Source organism: Notamacropus eugenii, chromosome 2 (assembly GCF_028372415.1).
Source record: "Notamacropus eugenii isolate mMacEug1 chromosome 2, mMacEug1.pri_v2, whole genome shotgun sequence".
NCBI classification, from domain to species: Eukaryota; Metazoa; Chordata; class Mammalia; order Diprotodontia; family Macropodidae; genus Notamacropus; species Notamacropus eugenii.
In genome coordinates this window covers 67,811,695-67,835,253 of record NC_092873.1, presented here as the reverse complement: position 1 = coordinate 67,835,253, position 23,559 = coordinate 67,811,695, and the positions used below count along the sequence as shown (strand labels likewise).

At 39.5% G+C, this 23,559-nt stretch overlaps 1 protein-coding gene and 3 pseudogenes across 4 annotated transcripts in view; all 4 read right to left on the bottom strand.

The window, feature by feature from the left end:
* Nucleotides 1-23,559, bottom strand: part of LOC140525374 (UDP-glucuronosyltransferase 1A6-like) — a 148,061-nt gene that overhangs the window by 73,949 nt on the left and 50,553 nt on the right. The window contains exon 1 of one of the 4 annotated variants that reach the window (XM_072640735.1): nt 13,215-14,124. The exons of the other annotated variants lie outside the window; for them this stretch is intronic. Coding sequence (XP_072496836.1) covers nt 13,215-14,078 — 864 coding nt within the window. The 5' untranslated portion in view covers nt 14,079-14,124. Of the gene's footprint in view, nt 1-13,214; nt 14,125-23,559 lie in introns of those variants that run through there. 4 annotated transcript variants of the gene reach the window in all.
* Nucleotides 6-13,207, bottom strand: LOC140525384 (UDP-glucuronosyltransferase 1A3 pseudogene; annotated as a pseudogene).
* LOC140530377 (vacuole membrane protein 1 pseudogene) lies at nt 6,520-7,097 on the bottom strand (annotated as a pseudogene).
* LOC140525385 (vacuole membrane protein 1 pseudogene) lies at nt 14,216-23,368 on the bottom strand (annotated as a pseudogene).

The window sequence follows — 23,559 nt, the reverse complement described above, 5'->3', positions numbered from 1 at the left end:
CAAACGTGGCCCTTGCCTGAAATGATACCTGCCTCGTTTCAACACCCACATAGGCTGTAGATTAGCTTTCCCCTCCAGGATGCCAAGTCACAGGGCTCTGTCTTCAACCAGCTTTTCAAAATAATTTTATGAGTTATGATACATATACATTGTGTTTTACAAGTTTGCAATGGACATAAAACTAGGTGAGATGGTTAATATGTTGGATGATGACCAAATTCCAACAGACTTCCATGGGCTAAAAGAATGGTCTGATTTAAAAATAGAATAAGAGATGGAAATCTAAAATCTTATAAACTTTGATTTAACAAACCAGGTGCACAAGTACAGCTTTGAAGAGACTTGGCTTCAAAAAGAACCTGGTGATTTTAGTGGACCTCAAACTCAATGACCATCAGATGTGGGAAGCAGAGGTAAAGTAATGGAACCATAACTTCTCTCAGAGAACCACAGTTCACAGCTAAGAGCCTCCTTTTCTGTTACCTTGATCAGACCATGTTTTGCAGTATCATGTCCAGTTCTGAGTACCACACATTTAGAAGACGATTAATAAACTGGAGTGAGTCTTGAGAAGTCCTTTTTAACCTGGGGTCTTTTCACTTGGTTCTTTAGCATTTTGATACCTGAATTTCAATATACTTCCCTTCCTTTTTATTTTATTCCTAGGTGTTTTATTTCCCACTTGTCAGAGTATGATTTTCTGAAGGTAGGGCACCATAGGCTTTCCAAGACTGTCATCTAAGATTCCCAGGAGTCAAAAAGAGTGAAGAACTCCAACTTCAGGGGATGGGAAACAGCATCCCAAAGGACCAAGATACCATGTCACAGAGGGGAGGAGACCCTTAATGAAATGGAACTCTTATCCTGGTGAAGAAACTTCTGGGAGCAACAGAGACTGAAAGCAGCAGCTCCTTTGGTCACCCTGCCTGACAGTTCCTCCCACTCCCCTCAGGGTTCCAAGTCAGTGGGTAGGACATGGTGAGCATCATCAAAGATGTGAAGGGCTTCCATGTGAAAGAGACTTCTAGAGTTCATCCATGGTTTTCCAAAAGGTGGAACTGGGACTAATGGATGAAGGCTTCTGAGGCCAGATTGTCCTGGAATTATGTCATCATTGGGTTCTAGATGGAGAACATTATAGGACCTCAGAATCCATTTGCATTCACTTTACAGAGGAGAGACTTACGAGGTTTAAATCTCTTCTGATCCCAGGAATCCCCTGACTTCTCTCCACAAAATGTCTCTGGAGTAATCATGGCATGCCATCACCCTTTTCCCCTTTTAAGGTTTAACCAATAACCCTGGCAGGCAGCTGGGACAGGGGTTTGATAAATGTGGAGTTCAAGGCTCAGACAAGTTCAGTTACTTGTCTGACATCACACAGCTTTTTAGATGTGTTCTTTATCTCCTCATGTATCCACCATCCTAGTTCATACCCTCATCACCTTTCACCTGGACTATCGAATAAATTTCTAATGTAGAGGCATCTAGATAGAACCAAGGATAGTGCACTGGACCTGGAGTCAAGAACATTCAAATTCAAATCTGACCACAGGCATTTACTAGCCATGTGACCCTGAGCAAATCATTTAAGTGCTGTCTGCTTTAGTTTCACTGCCTGTACTTTCCTCCCAAGGCTGTTTGGAGGATCAAATGAGATATTTTCAAAATCCTTTGCAAACCTTAAAGCACTGTATAAATGTTGGCTGTTTGGATTATCATTATTAATTGGTCTCCCTTCGTCAAGTGTCTCACCAGTCCAATTTACCCTTCATTCAGCTGACAAAGTTATTTTCTATAAGCATATATTTGACTATGTTTACCCTTCACCCCAGCCTCCTCGGTGAGCTTCAGTGGCTTCCTATAACTTCCAGGATCAAATGTAAAATCCTTGTTTAGCATTCAAATCATTTCCCTTCTGGGACCCTTCCTAATTGTAGTCCTCTTACACTTTGCACCACTCCACACATTCTATGATTCTGACACTGGCTTTTGCTGGCTTTTTCAGTGGCCATCCTCCATGCTTGGTGCCCTCTGCTTCCTCCTCTCTGCATCTGTGACTTCCTTCAAGTCTGAGATCACATTTTACGTTCTGCATGAATCCTTTCCTGGGCCTGTTTAATTTCACTGCCTATTCTTCTGTCCCTTATCTCCAGTTTATTCTGTGCATTATTTGTCTGTACATGGCTGTTGGTAACTTGTCTCCTCCTCTGAACTGTGGCATCCTTGAGGGCAGGGACTGTATTTTGCCTTTCTTTGTATCCTTAGAACTCAACCCAGTGCTTGGTTCATAGTGGATGCTTAACAACTATTGCTGACTTTTTGCGTGTATTATTCACACACGTACACATTTAATAGCATGGAGTCTTGTACATGGGCCTGTACTCGTACTTAGAAAGACGTGGTTTCAAATCATACCTTCAACATTCACTAGCGATGTGACCCTGGGAACGTCATTCATCTTCTCCTATAGTTAGTTTTCTCATCTGAAAAATGGGACCATTCCTCTACTATCTCATAATAACCGCATGTGACAGAGTATATAAAGTGCTTTGCAGATCTTTAATCATTGTGTGCATCATCATCATCATCATCATCATCATCATCATCATCATCATCATCATCCATCATCACCAACAGAAGAGCTAAGTTGAAATGCTTGTTTTAACACCATCTGCTTCTATGATTTTAGGCAAGTCATTGAAACGTATTATTATTATTGCATCTGGTAATTACTTTTATAATCAGACATCAGGAGCTCTCTATTTTTCATGGTTAGACAGGTGACAAATTCCTCCTTTACAGACCCACACCTCAGAATATACTTGACAACTCAAACAATCAATTACAGTCAAACCACAACACTGTCACAGATTAAACTGTTATTGCAACTTCTCAGACATGGCACTGATCTATAAAAAAATGAAGAAAAATGTTTTCTCATAGATAATAACCTCACCCCTTAGACTTAGGCTGTGAGAGGTAAGCATTTACATTTTATTGCCTAGACCCAGCTCCTCCAACTCTGCCTCTTCCTAGGCCTCCACACCAAGTATTCCTAGCTCCAAAGGTACCAGGCCTCCCTTTCCAGCTTGTGCTGTAAGAACAATAATCACATCCACACAACCATTCCTGGAAAGGATGTTCTAGACAATTGTCCTATGAACCAATTGACCATACTCTTTGATGCTTTTGTCCACAACAGCCTTCCCAGGACAGTGTTATTTTACATATATAGTTTTCCCCATGAGAATGTAGGTCATTTATATCCTTTAACTATTTATCAATTGTAAATGACTTTGAGTCTTACAAATTTGAACCTGTTCCTTATATATCTTAGAAATGAGACTTTTATCAGAGAAGTTTGCTGCAATGAATGTTTCCCCAACTAATTCTTTCTCTCCAAATTTTTGCTGCAATGCAATGGTTTTGTTTGTGCAAAAACCTTTTAATTTTATGTAACCAAAATCATCTATTTTCTCTTGTGTAATCCTTTCTATCCTTTGTTTGCTCATGAATTCATCTTTAGCCATATATCTGACAGGAAATCTCTTTTCTATTCATTTCATCTGTTTGTGATGTAATCTTTTATTATTGCCACGTATCCAGTTGGAACTTATTTTGGAACATGGTGTGAAGTATATATCTACGCTTAATTCCTGCCAGATTTCCCAGTAGTTTTTGTAGAATAGCGAATCCTTACCCCAGTAGGTGAAGATTTAGGGTTTAACAAATACAGGGCTACTGGGTTAATTTTCATCTGTTTGTCATGTACCTAATTTCTTTCACTGATGGATTTCTCAATTTTTAAAACCAGTACCAAATTATCTTTTTTTGTATGTGGTTACCTAGGTACCTTATTTATTTCTGATACCCTTTAATGAGTCTTCTCAAAGACACATTATAAACCATGATAAGATGTTTTCGAGTTGTGATATTCCTATTGATGATTTCCTTGACGTATTCTCTCTTTTCTGTTTTTTAAATATACATATATGTATGTATATATATATTATTTCCCCCAATGACATGTTAAAAATAGTTTTGATCATTTTTTGAACTTTTGAATTTTAAGTTCTATTCCTCCCTCCCCTCTCTTCTCCCTGAGAAAGTAAGCAATCAGACATAGATTACACATATGTAATTCCATAAAATATTTCTATATGAGACATTCTGTAAGAGAACAAAATAAAAGAAAAAGAATGAATTGAAAGAAAGTGAAAAAGAGTATGCTTCAGTTTGTATTCAATCACTGTCAGTTCTTTCTCTAGAGGTGGATAGTATGTTTCATCATTAGTCCTTTGGGATTATCTTGGATCATTGTATTGTTGAAAATAGCTAAGTCATTCATCATACAGTTCTTCATCATAGAATATTGGTATTACTGTGTGCAATGTTCTCCTGGTTCTGCTTACTTCACTTTGCATCAGTCCATGGAAATGTTTCCAGGTTTTTCTGAAAATAATCTGTTTGTCATTTCTTATAGCAAAATAATATTTTATTACAATCAGATATCACAGCTTGTTTAACCATTTCCCAATTGTTTTCAATTATTTTCAATTCTTAGCCATCACAAAAAGCTGTTATAAATATTTTTGTTCAAATCAGTCTATCCTCCACCCCTCTGCCTTTTTTGATATTTTTGGGATGTAGACCTGGCAGTGGTATTGCTGGATCAAAGGGCATACAGTTTTATTGCCCTTTGGGCAAAATTCCAAATTGCTCTCCAGAATAGTTGGATCAGTTCACAGCTGCACCAATAGTGCGTTAGTGTCCCAGTTTCCTCACATCCCCATCAACGTTTCTCATTTTCCTTTTACTGGGGGGCTCATATTAGCCAATCTGATAGGTGTGAGGTGCTTCCTCAGAATCATTTTAATTTGCATTTCTATAATCAATAGTGATTTAGAGCATTTATTTTCATGTGACTATAGATAGCTTTGATGTTTTTCTGAAAACTGCCTGCTCATATACCTTTGACCATTTATCAACTGGGGCATGACTTGAATTCGTATAAATTTGAGTCAGTTTTCTATATATTTGAGAAATAAGGCCTTTATCAGAGATACTTGTTGCAAAATTTCTTTCCCAGTTTTCTGCTTTCTTTTTAATTTTGGTTGCATTCATTTTGTTTGTGCAAAAAACTTTTAAACTTTATTTAATAGAATAAAATTTATCTGTTTTACATTTTGTAATGCTCTCTCTACCATTTTGGTCCTAAATTCTTCCCTTATCCATAGATCTGACAAATATTCCATGTACTCCTAATGTGCTTATGGTATCACTTTTCATGTGTAAATTACATACCATTTTGACCTTATCTTGATACATAGTGTGAGATATTGGTCCATACCAACTTTCTGCCATATTGTTTTTCAGTTCACCAGAATTTTTTGTGAAATAACGAGGTTTTGATTCAAAAATATGCATCTTTGGGTTTATCATAGATGAGATTACTATGGCCATTTACTATAACATAATTTGTACCTAATCTATTCTACTGATCCACCACTCCATTTCTTAGCCCGCATGAAACTGTTTTGATAATTATTACTAATATTGCTGGAGATCTGAATAGCAAATCATCTTGATGATTACAACTTGGCAATAAAGTCTGAGATCTGCTATCCTCCTCCTCCTTTTCCACTCCCTTCTCCAGCCCCCTTAAAGCCTGAGGTAATTAGAAAACCACATGCTGCTCATCTCACCTCTAGGAGCCAATGGGATCTCCTTTTTTAGCCTTTCAAACCTTTACAACTATATTCTTTACAACCTGGCTTGAGGCCCTCCTTGCTGCACTCCCCACCATGCCCTCCACAGCATTCTTTTTTGTTTTGAATGATCAAAGAAGACTTTATCAAGGTTTGTGTGTGTGTGTGTGTGTGTGTGTGTGTGTGTTACTTCATTCAAAATATACAGAATGAAAAATTAGTGCTAACTTATTTTTGAGGCACCAGCCAGATTTAGCTTACACTGTCTTAAAATGTAAAAGACAATGTCAGAGGTGTGCAATGCATCATAAAATGACATTTTGTTCTGGGTGGTTGAGAAAAGAGGTCTGGGCAGGATGGATATTAAATATCATCTTGATAGACATGGAAGATTGTTATCCAATCTATTACCATTTATATATATTTTGATGATGTACAAAAACAAAATATCCCCTTACACTAAGCCAAATAAGTTTGACACGTTTAATGAGAACTTTTTTTTTTGAGCGAGAGAAAGGTGATTTGAAATCTTTAATTGTTCTGTTGTGTAGTCATTTTGCTAGTACCTTAAAGTGAAATTAAGTGCCACATACAATAAAATTCAGGAAACTCAATTTAGACTGAATTAAGAAGAGGCTATGTGTCTTACCTTTCCAAACAAGTCTATCAATGAAAAGCATGGACTAATGGCTTTTGAAAACAATTCTTTTCTACCCCATCCCTGCAAATTATCGTTTGGAAAAGGGTTAGTTTCTTTTTTTTTCTCTTCTCTGTTTACAATAGTGTCAATTTAGGTATGCCCCATCAATTATAGATTCTGTGAATGGATATATTTTATTATGTCTGAACCTTGTTTGTTTTCCCCCGAGTACATTTGCTTCTAGATTCTCTGCGCAAAGCTTTGTGCTGTGGAATTGGTGATGGATAGGATGGAAGAGCACACCATGATAATGAGTAAATTGCCAAGCCTCCAGGACAACCAATTTCCTCCCTGTGACATACCCTCCTCTGAGCTGTGGGGCAGCAAAGGTGTTTGCAGAGAAGGACCTAGACTGGGGACAGCTCCCAACAAGAGCCAACATCTGTTCTACTATGTGCTTACTGAAAGTTATAATTATGAAAAACTTTGGGATGTGCATCTTAACCACTACTTTCCCAGTAAGAGTTGTAGGAAAGAAGATCCAAAAAGGAAGAAGGAAGTGTCCACATGTTATTCCTGATCAAACAGAAGCCTTGGGACTGAAGCACAGGCTACATTCCACAAAATCAAACTGCTAACTTAGCCCTAGATGCAAAGTTTTGTGCAGAATCTGCATGTTCTGGCATCCCTTCAAATTTCTGGGGACCCTCATCATTAGCTTCAGCACTTGACCTTGCCTTAGCCATGAGCTCAAGGGGTCGCTTTCCAAGGGTGACTTTCAAAGTAAGACCTGTGAGTGGGTACAAAGATGGATCATATCCAGCCACTAAATGCTTTGACCCAGTTATGCCACTGCTAAGCCTGTGCCCAAAAGCGATCAAAGAAAGAAGAAAATGTGCTTCCTATACAAAAATAGGGTTAGCATCTATTAGCTACGACCCCGTCTCATGGAGGAACTACTGAGTAAGCTGCGGCACTGGAATGTGGGGGAATGCTATCATGCTCTACAAAATGAGGAAGTGGACAAACTCAAGGAGACTTGGAAAGGCTCCTATGAATTGATGCAGAGGTAAATGAGTGGAGTCAGAAGAACAATTGACGCCATAATATCAGTAGTATAAAAATCCTTTTGATGACCTTTACAAACTGAAAAAGAATAAAATGAGGAGTGGCAGAGGAATAATTTAAATAATGAAAACACTTTAAAACAAACAATTTAGGAAGTCATAAGAACTATGATCAGGAGAATGAACATTCATGATTCCAGAGGAATGAGGATGAAACAAGCTATCCATCATGGTAAAGGGATATATTCAGAGTACAGAGAGAGATACGCCTATTTCCATATACATCTCTTAAGGGAATTTATTTGACTTGTGTCTGTTTATTTCTTAAAAGAAATTTTATCTTCTTTTTCCCCCCTTTTTTCAATGAAATAGATTGTGGGAGAGAGAGAAAATAAACTTCTGTTGACTCTTTAAAAATGGGGAAGTGAGGTGATTGCTAAAGATGTGAAATGAAATGAAATTCAATGTTCAGATTAAATTACTGGATAATCTTTTGCTTTCTTACAAGAGACTTCTCATAAAGTGGGAGTAACTTATAAAAGTAAAGTAAAAGCAAAACATCAACAAAACGTTATAAAATGAACTGACTAAAGAAAGACTGAAGAAATTTGGAAAAAAGTACTGAGAATTATCTATTTTCATCCCCCAAGCACTACATAATTCTCTCCCTCTCTCTCTCTCACTTTGCTTCCTTTTGGAAAAAAACCTTAAAACTTGTTTTAGCATGTAATGTTGGTAAAAACATGCTATGCATATGTGTTCGGGGTGGATGTATCATATATATGTGTAGCACACACACATATATAGCACAGATATATATACATACACACATACATGTGTATATATGTATTATGTGCTTGTGTGTATATATGTATAAATATATACATATATACACACACACACAGAAACTATTTTTTAAAGATAATGTATATTCACCATGCAGCACCTGCCTCTCTCTTCCCATTTCCATGACTTGTGGCAAGTCAATAAAATTCCATAAACTTGAATTTGATTTTGTTGTTATTGGGTCATCTTTAGCCCTGTCCAACTATTCATGACTCCATTTAGGGTTTTCTTGGCAAAGACACTGGAGTGTTGCCATTTCCTTCTCATGTTCATTTTGCTGATGAGGAAACTGAGGCAAACAAGGTGCAGTGACTTGCCTGGGTCACACAGATAGCAAAATGAGTCTTCCTGAATCTGGGTATGGCACTCTATCCACTGTGCTATTGAGCTGCCCTCAATTCTATATTCTCATAGATTAAGAAACTGAAGTGACCTTCGAAGTCACTGAGTCCAGGTTCATTTTATAGGTGTTGAAACTGAGGCCCAGAGACTGGTATCTCTGTCCAGTAAGAGGCTTCCCCCATATCACGGAGTGAGAAAATGTTTGAATCCAAGCCTCCTGACTTCAAGCCTGGTGCTCTATGCACCACATCACGTTGCCTCTCACCATACTTAACATGTGGGGAGGGACTAGAAGGTCTCTGAGGTCCCTTCAGTGTTTGAGTCTATGAGCCTGTGACCAACAATCCAAGGACTCTTAGAAGAAGCCCAGGCCTGTGTACTATGTGTCCCTCATTTGACTGAAAAGAAGCCAGAGCCCTTTGCCATGGCCACACAATGGGTCAGTGGCAGAATCAGGTCGCCTCATTCCTAAGGACCTATAAGACTGGACGCAGTGAGAAGACAACGAAATCCCAGCAAATAACGTTTGCGGAAAAAACTACTCACACATATCCTTCTGGCTTAAGCCAACCCCACAGTCCTCCCTAATTCAGAAAATGTCACAAACCTTACAAAACAATCTTCACAGCACATCTTGGGACACCAAAAGTTTAGGGATGAATTAAAAATGCAGCTAGATTTTCTTTTAGGCTCTAATTAACCCACTGGGTGGCAGTGTTGGCAAACACTTCACCTACAAACCTGAGAGAGCTGCTTGGCATTGCCACAGTTGATATCCCCAATGAAGACTATGTTTGGCATGATGGGTTTAGGGTAACCCATCACAAAGTCCATCCCGAAAAGCCACACAGATCCATGGTGCAGAACATCCACTATATTCATGTCTGTCTTTAGGAGTTCTGAAGTCAGGATGTCATAGGGTTTCATGTACACATGACAAATCATGTTCTGGAGCAAAAGGTATAGAATGTGTTTTATTCGCTGTGGGAATGTCATCTGGTCTGTGTTTTCTGTGGTCACTCTGGGGACATATGAAGGTGGGTCAGGACACTGAGTGCTTTCAGTATCTAAGTCACAAAGACTCCTCGCAAGAAATAAACAGCTGGAATGGACAGATACTGTGCCACCAGGGCACCACAGGGAGAAACAGGATCAGTTAAAACTGCATCGTAGTGGGCCTCTTCCAGGGACTTCAGAAGTTCCTTGTTATAGAATAAGTCCATACAAAAGCTAAAATACATCTCAGACAACTTCTTGAAGAGTATAGCAATGTCAAAGAATCTCTTCAGCAAAGGTTTAGGGTCAAAGGCCCATTGGAAATGTGATCTGGTTAGCTCCTGAAAACTCTTCTTGCTGAAAGTGACTGGAAAGGTCCTCAGAGTGTAATTCTGGCCTTCCCTGATGTGAAGGGACAGGTCTGGTGCCAGGACAACACTTTTATGGCCTCTCAGACTGAGCTTCTGGATCACTTCACGCATGCTGAACCAGTGGCTGCCATCCATGGGGATCACCAGCAGTTTCTCCTCTTTGACAAATCTCAGGCAGGCAGCACAGACAGCCAGCCCCACCAGAACCCAGGACTAAGGTCGGAACCCTGTGGCCATCTCTGCAAAGTCCAGGATCCCTCAGAAAGAGCAGGGTCTCTAAACTCTGCTCTGTTCCCTTTCTTGATAACTGTGTGCCTTATCTTTATTTGGTCATGGAAGCACTAAATTTTATGAGGGTAAAGATCCTGTGAAGAGAGACTTAACATTTGGCTGTTTATTTCTATAACTGACTTCCTTAGATTAATCATTAAAAGAAATGTCAATATCTCTATCAATGTCATCATTGATTTCTCCTCCTCTTGACCAAAATATTTAGTTTGCCAAATGATCTGGTGGTCAACATATTACTGGTGAGGATCAAAGGACAAGGGAATGCATAAGGTTATCATCCAGGAAATGGGTGTCCAGAATAAAAGGTGAGCCACTCTTGTGACAAGAGAAGCCAGGATCAAACGTTTACCAGTGGAGAGCCTAGAAGCTGTTCTGGTCTTCCAAGAGTATTAACAGACCTAAAGAAAGGCCTTGATTTGGTTAGACAGCTACAATATTTCTTGGGAACCATGGGCAAGAACCATCTTGGGTGATCAAGGAAGGGTCTGATCTGAGGTACTGGAGGGAAGGTATGGCACAGACCCACCAAAATATCAAATACAATCTTCTCTCCCTTGCTTCCCTCCCCTGGTGTCTCACTGCTCAATAGCTCTGAGATGATTAACTCCTTGAATGCAGGAATCACATTTCTTTGATCATCATGCCCCTAATCACCTACATCCATTTATATTTTGAGAACAGGGGCCATATTGCTTCCCCTTTTATATCCACAACCTCTCTGCTGACCTCCAGTGTCACATTCCCAAGTGCCTGACGCTTGAGACTTCCTGACCTGGATATCCCAGACTCATCTTAAACTCAGAATGTCCAAACTGGAAGTAATTTTCTTCCTCCACAAACTCACACCTTTAAACTCCCCTATTACTGTTAAGGGCACCACCATTTCCTCTCCCGTACCCAAGGACACAGGCTGGAAATCCAGGTGTCATCCTCACCTCCTCACTGTCTCATTCACCCTCTCTTACCAATTGGTGACCACACCCTCTCAATTCTACCTCAGATACAACTCTTGGATATGGCCCCTTAACTCAGACCCTTCACCATCTAGTTATAAGCCCTCCTCCCCACACTCAATGCCCTTCATCACCAGGCCCTCCTACTTTTCCAGTCTTCCTACATGTTACACCCCAACACATATTTTTGGGTCATACTCTGTCCTCCTGATAATTCCACAAAAAGACCCTCCGTTTCTCAGCTCTGGGAATTGTCCCTTGCTGTCCCCCACCCCACCTGGAATGCTCTCTTTCCTCAGTTCCCCCTTCTGACCTCCTTGGCTTCCTTTATGTCCCAAACAAACTCCCACCTTGTACAGAAAGCCTTCTCTCAGTCCCCTTACTGCTCCTCATTACCTCCTAGGCTGCTCTCCATATATATATATGTTGTCTCTCCATTAGACTGTGAGCTCCCTGACTCAATGGTAAGGAGACTCCATTTGTCTTTCTTTGGATGTCAACTCTTTGTACATGGTCTGACATACAGTAGGCATTTGAGAACTGCCTGTTGACTTGACCTGACATCACCTCGACAACCTAATTGTACCTCCTTGTACAGAGGAGAGAGAGAATAGCATCATTTGGATGAATGAAGAATCGCCTAGCTGCTGACCAGCATCTCCACTCCCTCATCACACGTGGTGCCTTCTCCTCCATTCTCATGACCCCTCCCACATGGCAACAGCTCTATAATAAACAGGGAGAACTCTGGGCAGAGACTCAGAAAACTGTCCCCCACACACTTTGCGATCTTGGGTAAGTCACTGAACGTCTCTGGCTCTCAGTGGCCTCATCTGAAAACATGACGTTCCTTTAGATCTTTTGGAAGATTTCTTTCTAATCTTGAACTTTGAATGCAGCTTGAAGCATATTTTTTACTGCCTTTTTCTCTTGTGAGTTTTCTTTTGCAAGATGGCTAATAAGGAAATACATTTTCCATGATTTCATATGTATTGCTGCTATCATACGTTTTGACCTCTCAAAGGCTGAGAGGAAGGAAGAGAATTTGGAAATCAAAGTTTTAGAAAAAGCATTTTTACAAGTTTGTTAACATGCAATGAGGGACTATGTAGCAAAACAAATAACAATATATAGAACAAAAGATTTCTTTCTGTTCTAAACTTTTAGGATTGGCCCCATCTTGCCTGTCCAAATTTATCTCCTCTTCTTCTGAACACAAACCTTTTCCCCAAGGAACATTTATTTACAGTTGTAATAGATGATCTAGTACAATTTCCTCATTATAAAGATGAGAGAAATGACTTACCCAAGGCCACCCAGAAAGTAGCAGAGTTGGGATCAGAAACTAGATCACAGACACCAAGAGAATAGAAAGAGAATTAGGAAGAACCTTTGAGATCAGTAGGACCAGGTGCCTCATTTGACACAGAAGGAAACTGAAAACCAAGAAGGAAATGTGACTTCCTCAGGTCACTCAGCTGGGATGTAGCAAAGATGGAACATGGACCTGGTTGCTCTGCCTGCAAGCCAGGACTCTTTCTCTTCCATTCTGTCCTGTCTTCCTCCCTCCCTTCTTTCCTCCCTCCCTTCTTTTCTTCCTTCATTTTTCCCTTCTCCTTTCCTCCATCCTTCCCTCCATTTCTTCTTTCCTTCCTTCTTTTTCTTTCTTTCCTTCTTTCTTTCTTTCTTTCTTTCTTTCTTTCTTTCTTTCTTTCTTTCTTTCTTTCTTTCTTTCTTTCTTTCTTTCTTTCTTTCTTTCTTTCTCTCCATCTCTCTCTTTCCTTCCTTCCTTCCTTCTTTCCTTCCTTCCTTCCTTCCTTCCTTCCTTCCTTCCTTCCTTCCTTCCTTCCTTCCTTCCTTCCTTCCTCCCTTCCTCCCCCTAATTTGTTTCAGTGCATGTCAGTTTCAGCCAGCAAACATTAACCAGACATCCACTGCGGGCAGGTCTTACACAGGGTTAGGAGATAGAATAGCCCAAGAAAGCAAAAAGCACAAACCTGTTGGAGTCTTTTCTTCTGTTTGCAGTTTATTCCTCCAATGAAAGCCATGTTGGGCATGATGGGCCTGGGATACTCAAACACAAAATCATATCTCAACAGCCAAATGGAACCCTGTCCATAGAGGGTTGGCAGGTTCACCTCTCTCTTCAGAAAGTCAGCAGCAATCTCTAGGTATTTTCTGTACAAGTCCTTGAAGAGGAGGGTCTCTAAATGACTCACCAGGAAGTTCATTGTTCTCTGGTAGAAGGCCATTTGGTGAGAAAAGGCAGTGTAGCACCTGGGGATGAAAGACGCGGGGTTGGGGGTCCTGCTCATTGTGTGCTCCAAAGCACAGGGAAAGCCTCGGAAAAAGTACACCGAAGGTATGGACAGATGCTTGGCCAGGATCATCCCACATGGCAATGCAGGATCTGTGAAGAGGGCATCAAATTGGCTTTCTTCAAGGTCTCTGATGGTCTCATGGTCCTTCAGCAGGCTGTCACAGTTGAGGAAGTACATGTCGATGACAAGTCGGACATTCCAGTACTCAGTCCAGGCTGCGTTCAGGAAAGATCTCTCTGCAAAGAGATTGTGGCCAAATGTCTGGTAACGCTTCTCCATTTCAGCATGGGAGTAGGAGACTGGGTAGAGTTTTCTTTTGTAGAATTTTGATTCTTTAAGGAGTAAATTAACTTCAGGAACCAGGACCACAATTTCATGCCCCTTCTTACTGAGCTCTTCAGTCACATCCCTCATGCTGAGCCAGTGACTTCCATCTTGAGGGTAAACCAGGAGTTTCTTACTTTCAGTCATGCTCCAGCATGTTAAGAAGACAAGGTTTCCTACTGCCCAAGAGAAGGGCAGAAAAATGTGAGCTTTCATCTTGGAAATGAAGGAAAATCTCTCTTCTCTTTCCACAAGGCTGTGGAGGAGTTTTTGTCTCTAAGCAGACCTAAGTCCACAGATTAATATTTACTTTTGCCAGGGCATGCAGAGTCCTGGTGGCAAACGTGGCCCTTGCCTGAAATGATACCTGCCTCGTTTCAACACCCACATAGGCTGTAGATTAGCTTTCACCTCCAGGATGCCAAGTCACAGGGTTCTGTTCTCACCCACGCCTTTCAAAATCATTTTATGATTAACGATACATATACATTGTGTTTGAGAAGTTTGCAATGGACATAAAACTTGATGAAGTGGTTAGTATGTTGGATGATGACCAAATTCCAACAGACTTCCATGGGCTAAAAGAATGGTTTATTTTAAAAATAGAATATTCATGAGATGGAAATTAAAAATCTTGAAACCCTTGATTTAACAAACCAGCTGCACAAGTACAGCTTTGAAGAAACTTGGCTTCAAAAAGAACCTGGTGATTTTAGTGGACCTCAAACTCAATGACAGATGTGGGAAGCAGAGGCAAAGTAATGGAACCATAACTTCTCTCAGAGAACCACAGTTCACAGCTAAGAGCCTCCTTTTCTGTGACCTTGATCAAACTATGTTCTGCAATATCATGTCCAGTTCTGGGTACCACACATTTAGAAGACGATTGATAAATTGGAGTGAGTCTTGAGAAATCCTTCTTAACCTGGGGTCTTTTCACTTGGTTCTTCAGTATTTTGATACCTGAATTTCAATACACTTCATTTCCTTTTTATTTTATTCCTTGGTGTTTTAATTCCCACTTTTCAGAGTATGATTTTGGGAAGGGAGGTCTCCATAGCCTTTCCTAGACTGTCACCTAAGATTCCCAGGAGTCAAAAAGAATGAACAACTCCAGCTCCAGGGAATGGAAAACAACATCTCAAAGGACCAAGATACCATGTCACAGAGGGGAGGAGACCCTTAATGAAATGGAACTCTTATCCTGGTGAAGAAATTTCTGGGAGGAACAGAGACTGAAAGCAGCAGCTCCTTTGGTCACCCTGCCTGACAGATAGTTCCTCCCACTCCCCTCAGGATCCCAAGTCAGTGGGTAGGACATAGTGAGCATCATCAAAGATGTGAAGGGCTGCCGTGTGAAAGAGACTTCTAGAGTTCATCCATGGTTTTCCAAAAGGTGGAACTGGGACTAATGGATGAAGGCTTCTGAGGCCAGATTGTCCTGGAATTATGTCATCATTGGGTTCTAGATGGAGAACATTATGGGACCTCAGAGTCTATTTGCATTCACTTTACAGAGAAGGAGAGACTTAGCAGGTTTAAATCTCTTCTGATCCCAAGAAGCCCCTGACTTCTCTCCACAAAATGTCTCTGGAGTAATCATGGCATGCCATCACCCCTTTGCCCCTTCCAGATTCAACCAATAACCCTGGCAGGCAGCTGGGACAGGGGTTTGATAAATGTGGAGTTCAAGGCTCAGACAAGTTCAGTTACTTGTCTGACATCACACAGCTTTTTAGATGTGTTCCTCATCTCCTCATGTATCCACCATCCTAGTTCATAGTCTCATCACCTTTCACCTGGACTATCGAATAAGTTTCTAATGTAGAGGCATCTAGATAGAACCAAGGATAGTGCACTGGACCTGGAGTCAAGAACATTCAAATTCAAATCTGACCACAGGCATTTACTAGCCATGTGACCCTGAGCAAATCATTTAAGTGCTGTCTGCTTTAGTTTCACTGCCTGTACTTTCCTCCCAAGGCTGTTTGGAGGATCAAATGAGATATTTTCAAAATCCTTTGCAAACCTTAAAGCACTGTATAAATGTTGGCTGTTTGGATTATCATTATTAATTGGTCTCCCTTCGTCAAGTGTCTCACCAGTCCAATTTACCCTTCATTCAGCTGACAAAGTTATTTTCTATAAGCATATGTTTGACTGTTTACCCTTCACCCCAGTCTTCTCAGTAAGCTCCAGTGGCTTCCTATCACTTCGAGCATCAAATGTAAAATCCTTGTTTAGCATTCAAATCATTTCCCTTCTGGGACCCTCTCTAATTGTAGTTCTCTTACACTTTGCACCATTCCACACATTCTATGATTCTGACACTGGCTTTTGCTGGCTTTTCCAGTGGCCATCCTCCATGCTTGGTGCCCTCTGCTTCCTCCTCTCTGCATCTGTGACTTCCTTCAAGTCTGAGATCCCATTTTAGGTTCTGCATGAATCCTCTCCTGGGCCTGTTTAATTTCACTGCCTATTCTTCTGTCCCTTATCTCCAGTTTATTCTGTGCATTATTTGTCTGTACATGGCTGTTGGTAACTTGTCTCCTCCACTGAACTGTGGCATCCTTGAGGGCAGGGACTGTATTTTGCCTTTCTTTGTATCCTTAGAACTCAACCCAGTGCTTGGTTCATAGTGGATGCTTAACAACTATTGCTGACTTGCTACGTGTATTATTCACACACGTACACATTTAATAGCATGGAGTCTTGTACATGGGCCTGTACCGTACTTAGAAAGACGTGGTTTCAAATCATACCTTCAACATTCACTAGCGATGTGACCTTGGGAATGTCATTCATCTTCTCCTATAGTTAGTTTTCTCATCTGAAAAATGGGACCATTCCTCTACTATCTCATAATAACCGAATGTGACAGAGTATATAAAGTGCTTTGTAGATCTTTAATCATTGTGTGCATCATCATCATCATCATCATCATCAACATCATCATCAACATCATCATCATCATCATCATCATCATCATCATCATCCATCATCACCAACAAAAGAGCTAAGTTGAAATGCTTTTTTTAACACCATCTGCTTATATGACTTTAGGCAAGTCATTGAAACATATTATTATTGCATCTGGTAATTACTTTTATAATCAGACATCAGGAGCTCTCTATTTTTCATGGTTAGACAGGTGACAAATTCCTCCTTTACAAACCCACACCTCAGAATATACTTGACAACTCAAAAAACCAATTACAGTCAAACCACAACATTGTCACAGATTAAACTGTTATTGCACCTTCTCAGACATGACACTGATCTATAAAAAAATGAAGAAAAATGTTTTCTCATAGATAATAACCTCACCCCTGGGACTTAGGCTGTGAGAGGTAAGCATTTATATTCTCTTGCCTAGATCCAGCTGCCTCCCACTCTGCCTCTTCCTAGAACTCCACACCAAGTATTCCCAGCTCCAAAGGTACCAGGCCTCCCTTTCCAGCTTGTGTTGTAAGAACAATAATCACATCCACACAACCATTCCTGGAAAGGATGTTCTAGACAATTGTCCTACGAACCAATTGACCATACTCTTTGATGCTTTTGTCCACAACAGCCTTCCCAGGACAGCGTTATTTTGCATATATAGTTTTCCCCATGAGAATGTAGGTCATTTATATCCTTTATCTATTTATCAATTGGAAATGACTTTGAGTCTTACAAATTTGAACCTGTTCCTTATATATCTTAGAAATGAGACTTTTATCAGAGAAGTTTGCTGCAATGAATGTTTCCCCAACTAATTCTTTCTCTCCAAATTTTTGCTGCAATGCAATGGTTTTGTTTGTGCAAAAACCTTTCAATTTTATGTAACCAAAATCATCTATTTTCTCTTGTGTAATCCTTTCTATCCCTTGTTTGCTCATGAATTCATCTTTAGCCATATATCTGACAGGAAATCTCTTTACTATTCATTTCATCTGTTTGTGATGTAATCTTTATCCAGTTGGAACTTATTTTGGAACATGGTGTGAAGTATATGTCTACACCTAATTCCTGCCATATTTCCCAGTAGTTTTTGTAGAATAGTGAATCCTTACCCAAGTAGGAGAATATTTAGGATTTAACAAATATAGGGCTACTGGGTTAATTTTCATCTGTTTGTCATGTACCTAATTTCTTTCACTGATGGATTTCTCAATTTTTAAAACCAGTACCAAATCATCTTTTTTTTGCATGTGGTTACCTAGGTACCTTATTTATTTCTGATACCCTTTAATGAGTCTTCTCAAAGATACATTATAAACCATGATAAGATATTTTCTGAGTTGTAATATTCCTATCAATGATTTCCTTGACGTATTCTCTCTTTTCTGTTTCTTTAATATACATATATGTATGTGTATATATATTATTTCCTCAATTACATGTTAAAATAGTTGTGATCATTTTCTAAACTTTTGAATTTTAAATGCTATCCCTCCATCCGCTCTCTTCTGCCTGAGAAAGTAAGCAATCAGATATAGATTACACATATGCAATCCCATAAAATATTTCTACATTAGACATTTTGTAGGAGAGCAAAATAAAAGAAAAAGAATGAATTGAAAGAAAGTGAAAAAGAGTATGCTTCAGTTTGTAATCAGTCACTATGAGTTCTTTCTCTAGAGGTGGATAGTATGTTTCATCATTAGTCCTTTGGGATTGTCTTGGATCACTGTATTGTTGAAAATAGCTAAGTCATTCATCATACAGTTCTTCATCATAGAATATTGGTATTACTGTGTGCAATGTTCTCCTGGTTCTGCTTACTTCACTTTGCATCAGTCCATGGAAATGTTTCCAGGTTTTTCTGAAAATAATCTGTTTGTCATTTCTTATAGCAAAATAATATTTTATTACAATCAGATATCACAGCTTGTTTAACCATTTCCCAATTGTTTTCAATTATTTTCAATTCTTAGCCATCACAAAAAGCTGTTATAAATATTTTTGTTCAAATCAGTCTATCCTCCACCCCTCTGCCTTTTTTGATATTTTTGGGATGTAGACCTGGCAGTGGTATTGCTGGGTCAAAGGGCATACAGTTTTATTGTCCTTTGGGCAAAGTTCCTAATTGCCCTCCAGAATAGTTGGATCAGTTCATAGCTCCACCAATATTGCATTAGTGTCCCAGTTTTCCCACATCCCCATCAACATTTCTCATTTTTCTTTTTACTGGGGGGCTCATATTAGCCAATCTGATAGGTGTGAGGTGGTTCCTCAGAATCATTTTAATTAGGTTTCTATAATCAATAGTGATTTAGAGCATTTATTTTCATGTGACTATAGATAGCTTTGATGTTTTTCTGAAAACTGCCTGCTCATATCCCTTTGACCATTTATCAACTGGGGCATGACTTGAATTCGTATAAATTTGAGTCAGTTTTCTATATATTTGAGAAATAAGGCCTTTATCAGAGATACTTGTTGCAAAATTTCTTTCCCAGTTTTCTGCTTTCTTTTTAATTTTGGTTGCATTCATTTTGTTTGTGCAAAAAACTTTTAAATTTTATTTAATAGAATAAAATTTATCTGTTTTACATTTTGTAATGCTCTCTCTACCATTTTGGTCCTAAATTCTTCCCTTATCCATAGATCTGACAAATATTCCATGTACTCCTAATGTACTTATCGTATCACTTTTCATGTGTAGATTACATACCATTTTGACCTTATCTTGATACAAAGTGTGAGATATTCGTCCATACCAAGTTTCTGCATAGACTAGATTACTATGGCCATTTACTATAACATAATTTGTACCTAATCTATTCTACTGATCCACCACTCCATTTCTTAGCCAGTATCAGATTGTTTTGATAATTATTACTAACACTGCTTGAGATCTGAGTACCAAATCATCTTGATGATTACAACTTGGCAATAAAGTCTGAGATCTGCTATCCTCCTCCTCCTTTTCACTCCCTCCTCCAGCCCCCTTAAAGCCTAAAATAATTAGAAAATCACATGCTGCTCGTCTCGCCTCTAGGAGCTAATGGGATTTCCTTTTTCAGCCTTTCAAACCTTTACAACTATATTCTTTACAACCTGGCTTGAGGCCCTCCTTGCTGCATTACTCCCCACCATGCCCTCCACAGCATTCTTTTTTGTTTTGAATGATCAAAGAAGACTTTATCAAGGGGTGTGTGTGTGTGTATGTTACTTCATTCTAAATATACAGAATGAAAAATTAGTGCCAACTCATTTTTGAGGCACCAGCCAGATTTAGCTTACACTGTCTTAAAATGTAAAAGACAATGTCAGAGGTGTGCAATGCATCATAAAATGACATTTTGTTCTGGGTGGTTGAGAAAAGAGGTCTGGGCAGGATGGATATTAAATATCATCTTGATAGACATGGAAGATTGTTATCCAATCTATTACCATTTATATATATTTTGATGATGTACAAAAACAAAATATCCCCTTACACTAAGCCAAATAAGTTTGACACGTTTAATGAGAACTTTTTTTTTTGAGCGAGAGAAAGGTGATTTGAAATCTTTAATTGTTCTGTTGTGTAGTCATTTTGGTAGTACCTTAAAGTGAAATTAAGTGCCACATACAATAAAATTCAGGAAACTCAATTTAGACTGAATTAAGAAGAGGCTATGTGTCTTACCTTTCCAAACAAGTCTATCAATGAAAAGCATGGACTAATGGCTTTTGAAAACAATTCTTTTCTCCCCCATCCCTGCAAATTATCGTTTGGAAAAGGGTTAGTTTCTTTTTTTTTCACTTCCCTGTTTACAATAGTGTCAATTTAGGTATGCCCCATCAATTATAGATTCTGTGAATGGATATGTTTTATTATGTCTGAACCTCGTTTGTTTTCCCCCCGAGTACATTTGCTTTTAGAGTCTCTGTGCAAAGCTTTGTGCTGTGGAATTGGTGATGGATAGGATGGAAGAGCACACCATGATAATGAGTAAATTGCCAAGCCTCCAGGACAACCAATTTCCTCCCTGTGACATACCCTCCTCTGAGCTGTGGGGCAGCAAAGGTGTTTGCAGAGAAGGACCTAGACTGGGGACAGCTCCCAACAAGAGCCAACATCTGTTCTACTATGTGCTTACTGAAAGTTATAATTATGAAAAACTTTGGGATGTGCATCTTAACCACTACTTTCCCAGTAAGAGTTGCAGAAAAGAAGATCCAAAAAGGAAGAAGGAAGTGTCCACATGTTATTCCTGATCAAACAGAAGCCTTGGGACTGAAGCACAGGCTACATTCCACAAAATCAAACTGCTAACTTAGCCCTAGATGCAAAGTTTTGTGCAGAATCTGCATGTTCTGGCATCCCTTCAAATTTCTGGGGACCCTCATCATTAGCTTCAGCACTTGACCTTGCCTTAGCCATGAGCTCAAGGGGTCGCTTTCCAAGGGTGACTTTCAAAGTAAGACCTGTGAGTGGGTACAAAGATGGATCATATCCAGCCACTAAATGCTTTGACCCAGTTATGCCACTGCTAAGCCTGTGCCCAAAAGCGATCAAAGAAAGAAGAAAATGTGCTTCCTATACAAAAATAGGGTTAGCATCTATTAGCTACGACCCCGTCTCGTGGAGGAACTACTGAGTAAGCTGCGGCACTGGAATGTGGGGGAATGCTATCATGCTCTACAAAATGAGGAAGTGGACAAACTCAAGGAGACTTGGAAAGGCTCCTATGAATTGATGCAGAGGTAAATGAGTGGAGTCAGAAGAACAATTGATGCCATAATATCAGTGGTATAAAAATATTTTGATGACCTCTATAAACTGACAAAGAATAAAATGAGCAGTGGCAGAGGATTAATTTAAATAATGAAAACACTTTAAAACAAACAATTTAGGAAGTCATAAGAACTATGATCAGGAGAATGAACATCATGATTCCAGAGGAATGAGGATGAAACAAGCTATCCATCATGGTAAAGGGATATATTCAGAGTGCAGAGAGAGACATGCCTATTTCCATATACATCTCTTAAGGGAATTTATTTGACTTGTGTCTGTTTATTTCTTAAAAGAAATTTTATCTTCTTTCCCCCCCCTTTTTTCAATGAAATAGATTGTGGGAGAGAGAGAAAATAAACTTCTGTTGACTCTTTAAAAATGGGGAAGTGAAGTGATTGCTAAAGATGTGAAATGAAATGAAATTCAATGTTCAGGTTAAATTACTGGATAATCTTAGTTTTTCTTAACTCTTTTGCTTTCTTACAAGAGACTTCTCATAAAGTGGGAGTAACTTATAAAAGTAAAGTAAAAGCAAAACATCAACAAAACCTTATAAAATGAACTGACCAAAGAAAGACTGAAGAAATTTGGAAAAAAGTACTGAGAATTATCTGTTTTCATCCCCCAAGCACTACATAATTCTCTCTCTCTCTCTCCCCCCCTCTGTCTGTCTCTGTCTCTGTCTCTCTCTCTCTCTCTTCCTCTCTCTCTCTCTGTCTCTCCCTCTCTCTCCCTCTCTCTTGCTCGCTTTGCTTCCTTTTGGAAAAAAACTTTAAAAATTGTTTTAGCATGTAATGTTGGGAAAAACATGCTATGCATATGTGTACGGGGTGGATGTATCACATATATACATCTATATGCATAGCATACACACATGTATGGCACACATACATATACACACACAATACATGTGTATATATACATATATATTATGTGCTTGTCTGTATATATGTATAAATACATACACACACACACACACAGAGAAACTATTTTTTAAAGAAAATATATATTCACCATGCAGCACCTGCCTCTAAGTCTTCCTGTTTCCATGACTTGTGGCAAGTCAGTCAAATTCTATGAACTTGAATTTGATTTTGTTGTTGTTATTGGGTCATCTTTAGCCCTGTCCAACTATTCATGACTCCATTTGGGGTTTTCTTGGCAAAGACACTGGAGTGTTGCCATTTCCTTCTCATGTTCATTTTGCTGATGAGGAAACTGAGGCAAACAAGGTGCAGTGACTTGCCTGGGTCACACAGATAGCAAGGTGAGTCTTCCTGAATCTGGGTATGGCACTCTATCCACTGTGCTATTGAGCTGCCCTCAATTCTATATTCTCATAGATTAAGAAACTGAAGCGACCTTCGACGTCACTGAGTACAGGCTCATTTTATAGATGTTGAAACTGAGGCCCAGAGACTGGCATCTCTGTCCAGTAAGAGGCTTCCCCCACATCACAGAGTGAGAAAATGTTTGAATCCAAGCCTCCTGACTTCAAGCCTGGTGCTCTATGCACCACATCAGGTTGCCTCTCACCATACATAACATGTGGGGAGGGACTAGAAGATCTCTGAGGTCCCTTCAGTGTTTGAGTCTATGAGCCTGTGACCAACAATCCAAGGACTCCTAGAAGAAGCCCAAGCCTGTGTACTATGTGTCCCTCATTTGACTGAAAAGAAGCCAGAGCCCTTTATCACGGCCATACAGTGGGTCAGTGGAAGAACCACATCTCCTCATTCCTAAGGACCTATAAGACTGGAGAACTAGAGGCAATGAGAAGACAAAGAAATCCTAGTAAATAATGTTTGCAGAAAAAACCACTCAGACATATCCCTCTGCCTCAAGACAACCCCATAGTTCTCCCTAATTCAGAAAATGTCACAAACCTTACAAAGCAACCTTCACAGCACATCTTGGAACACAAAAGTTTAGGGATTAACTAAAAATGTAGCTAGATTTTCTTTTAGAAACGAGAGGCTC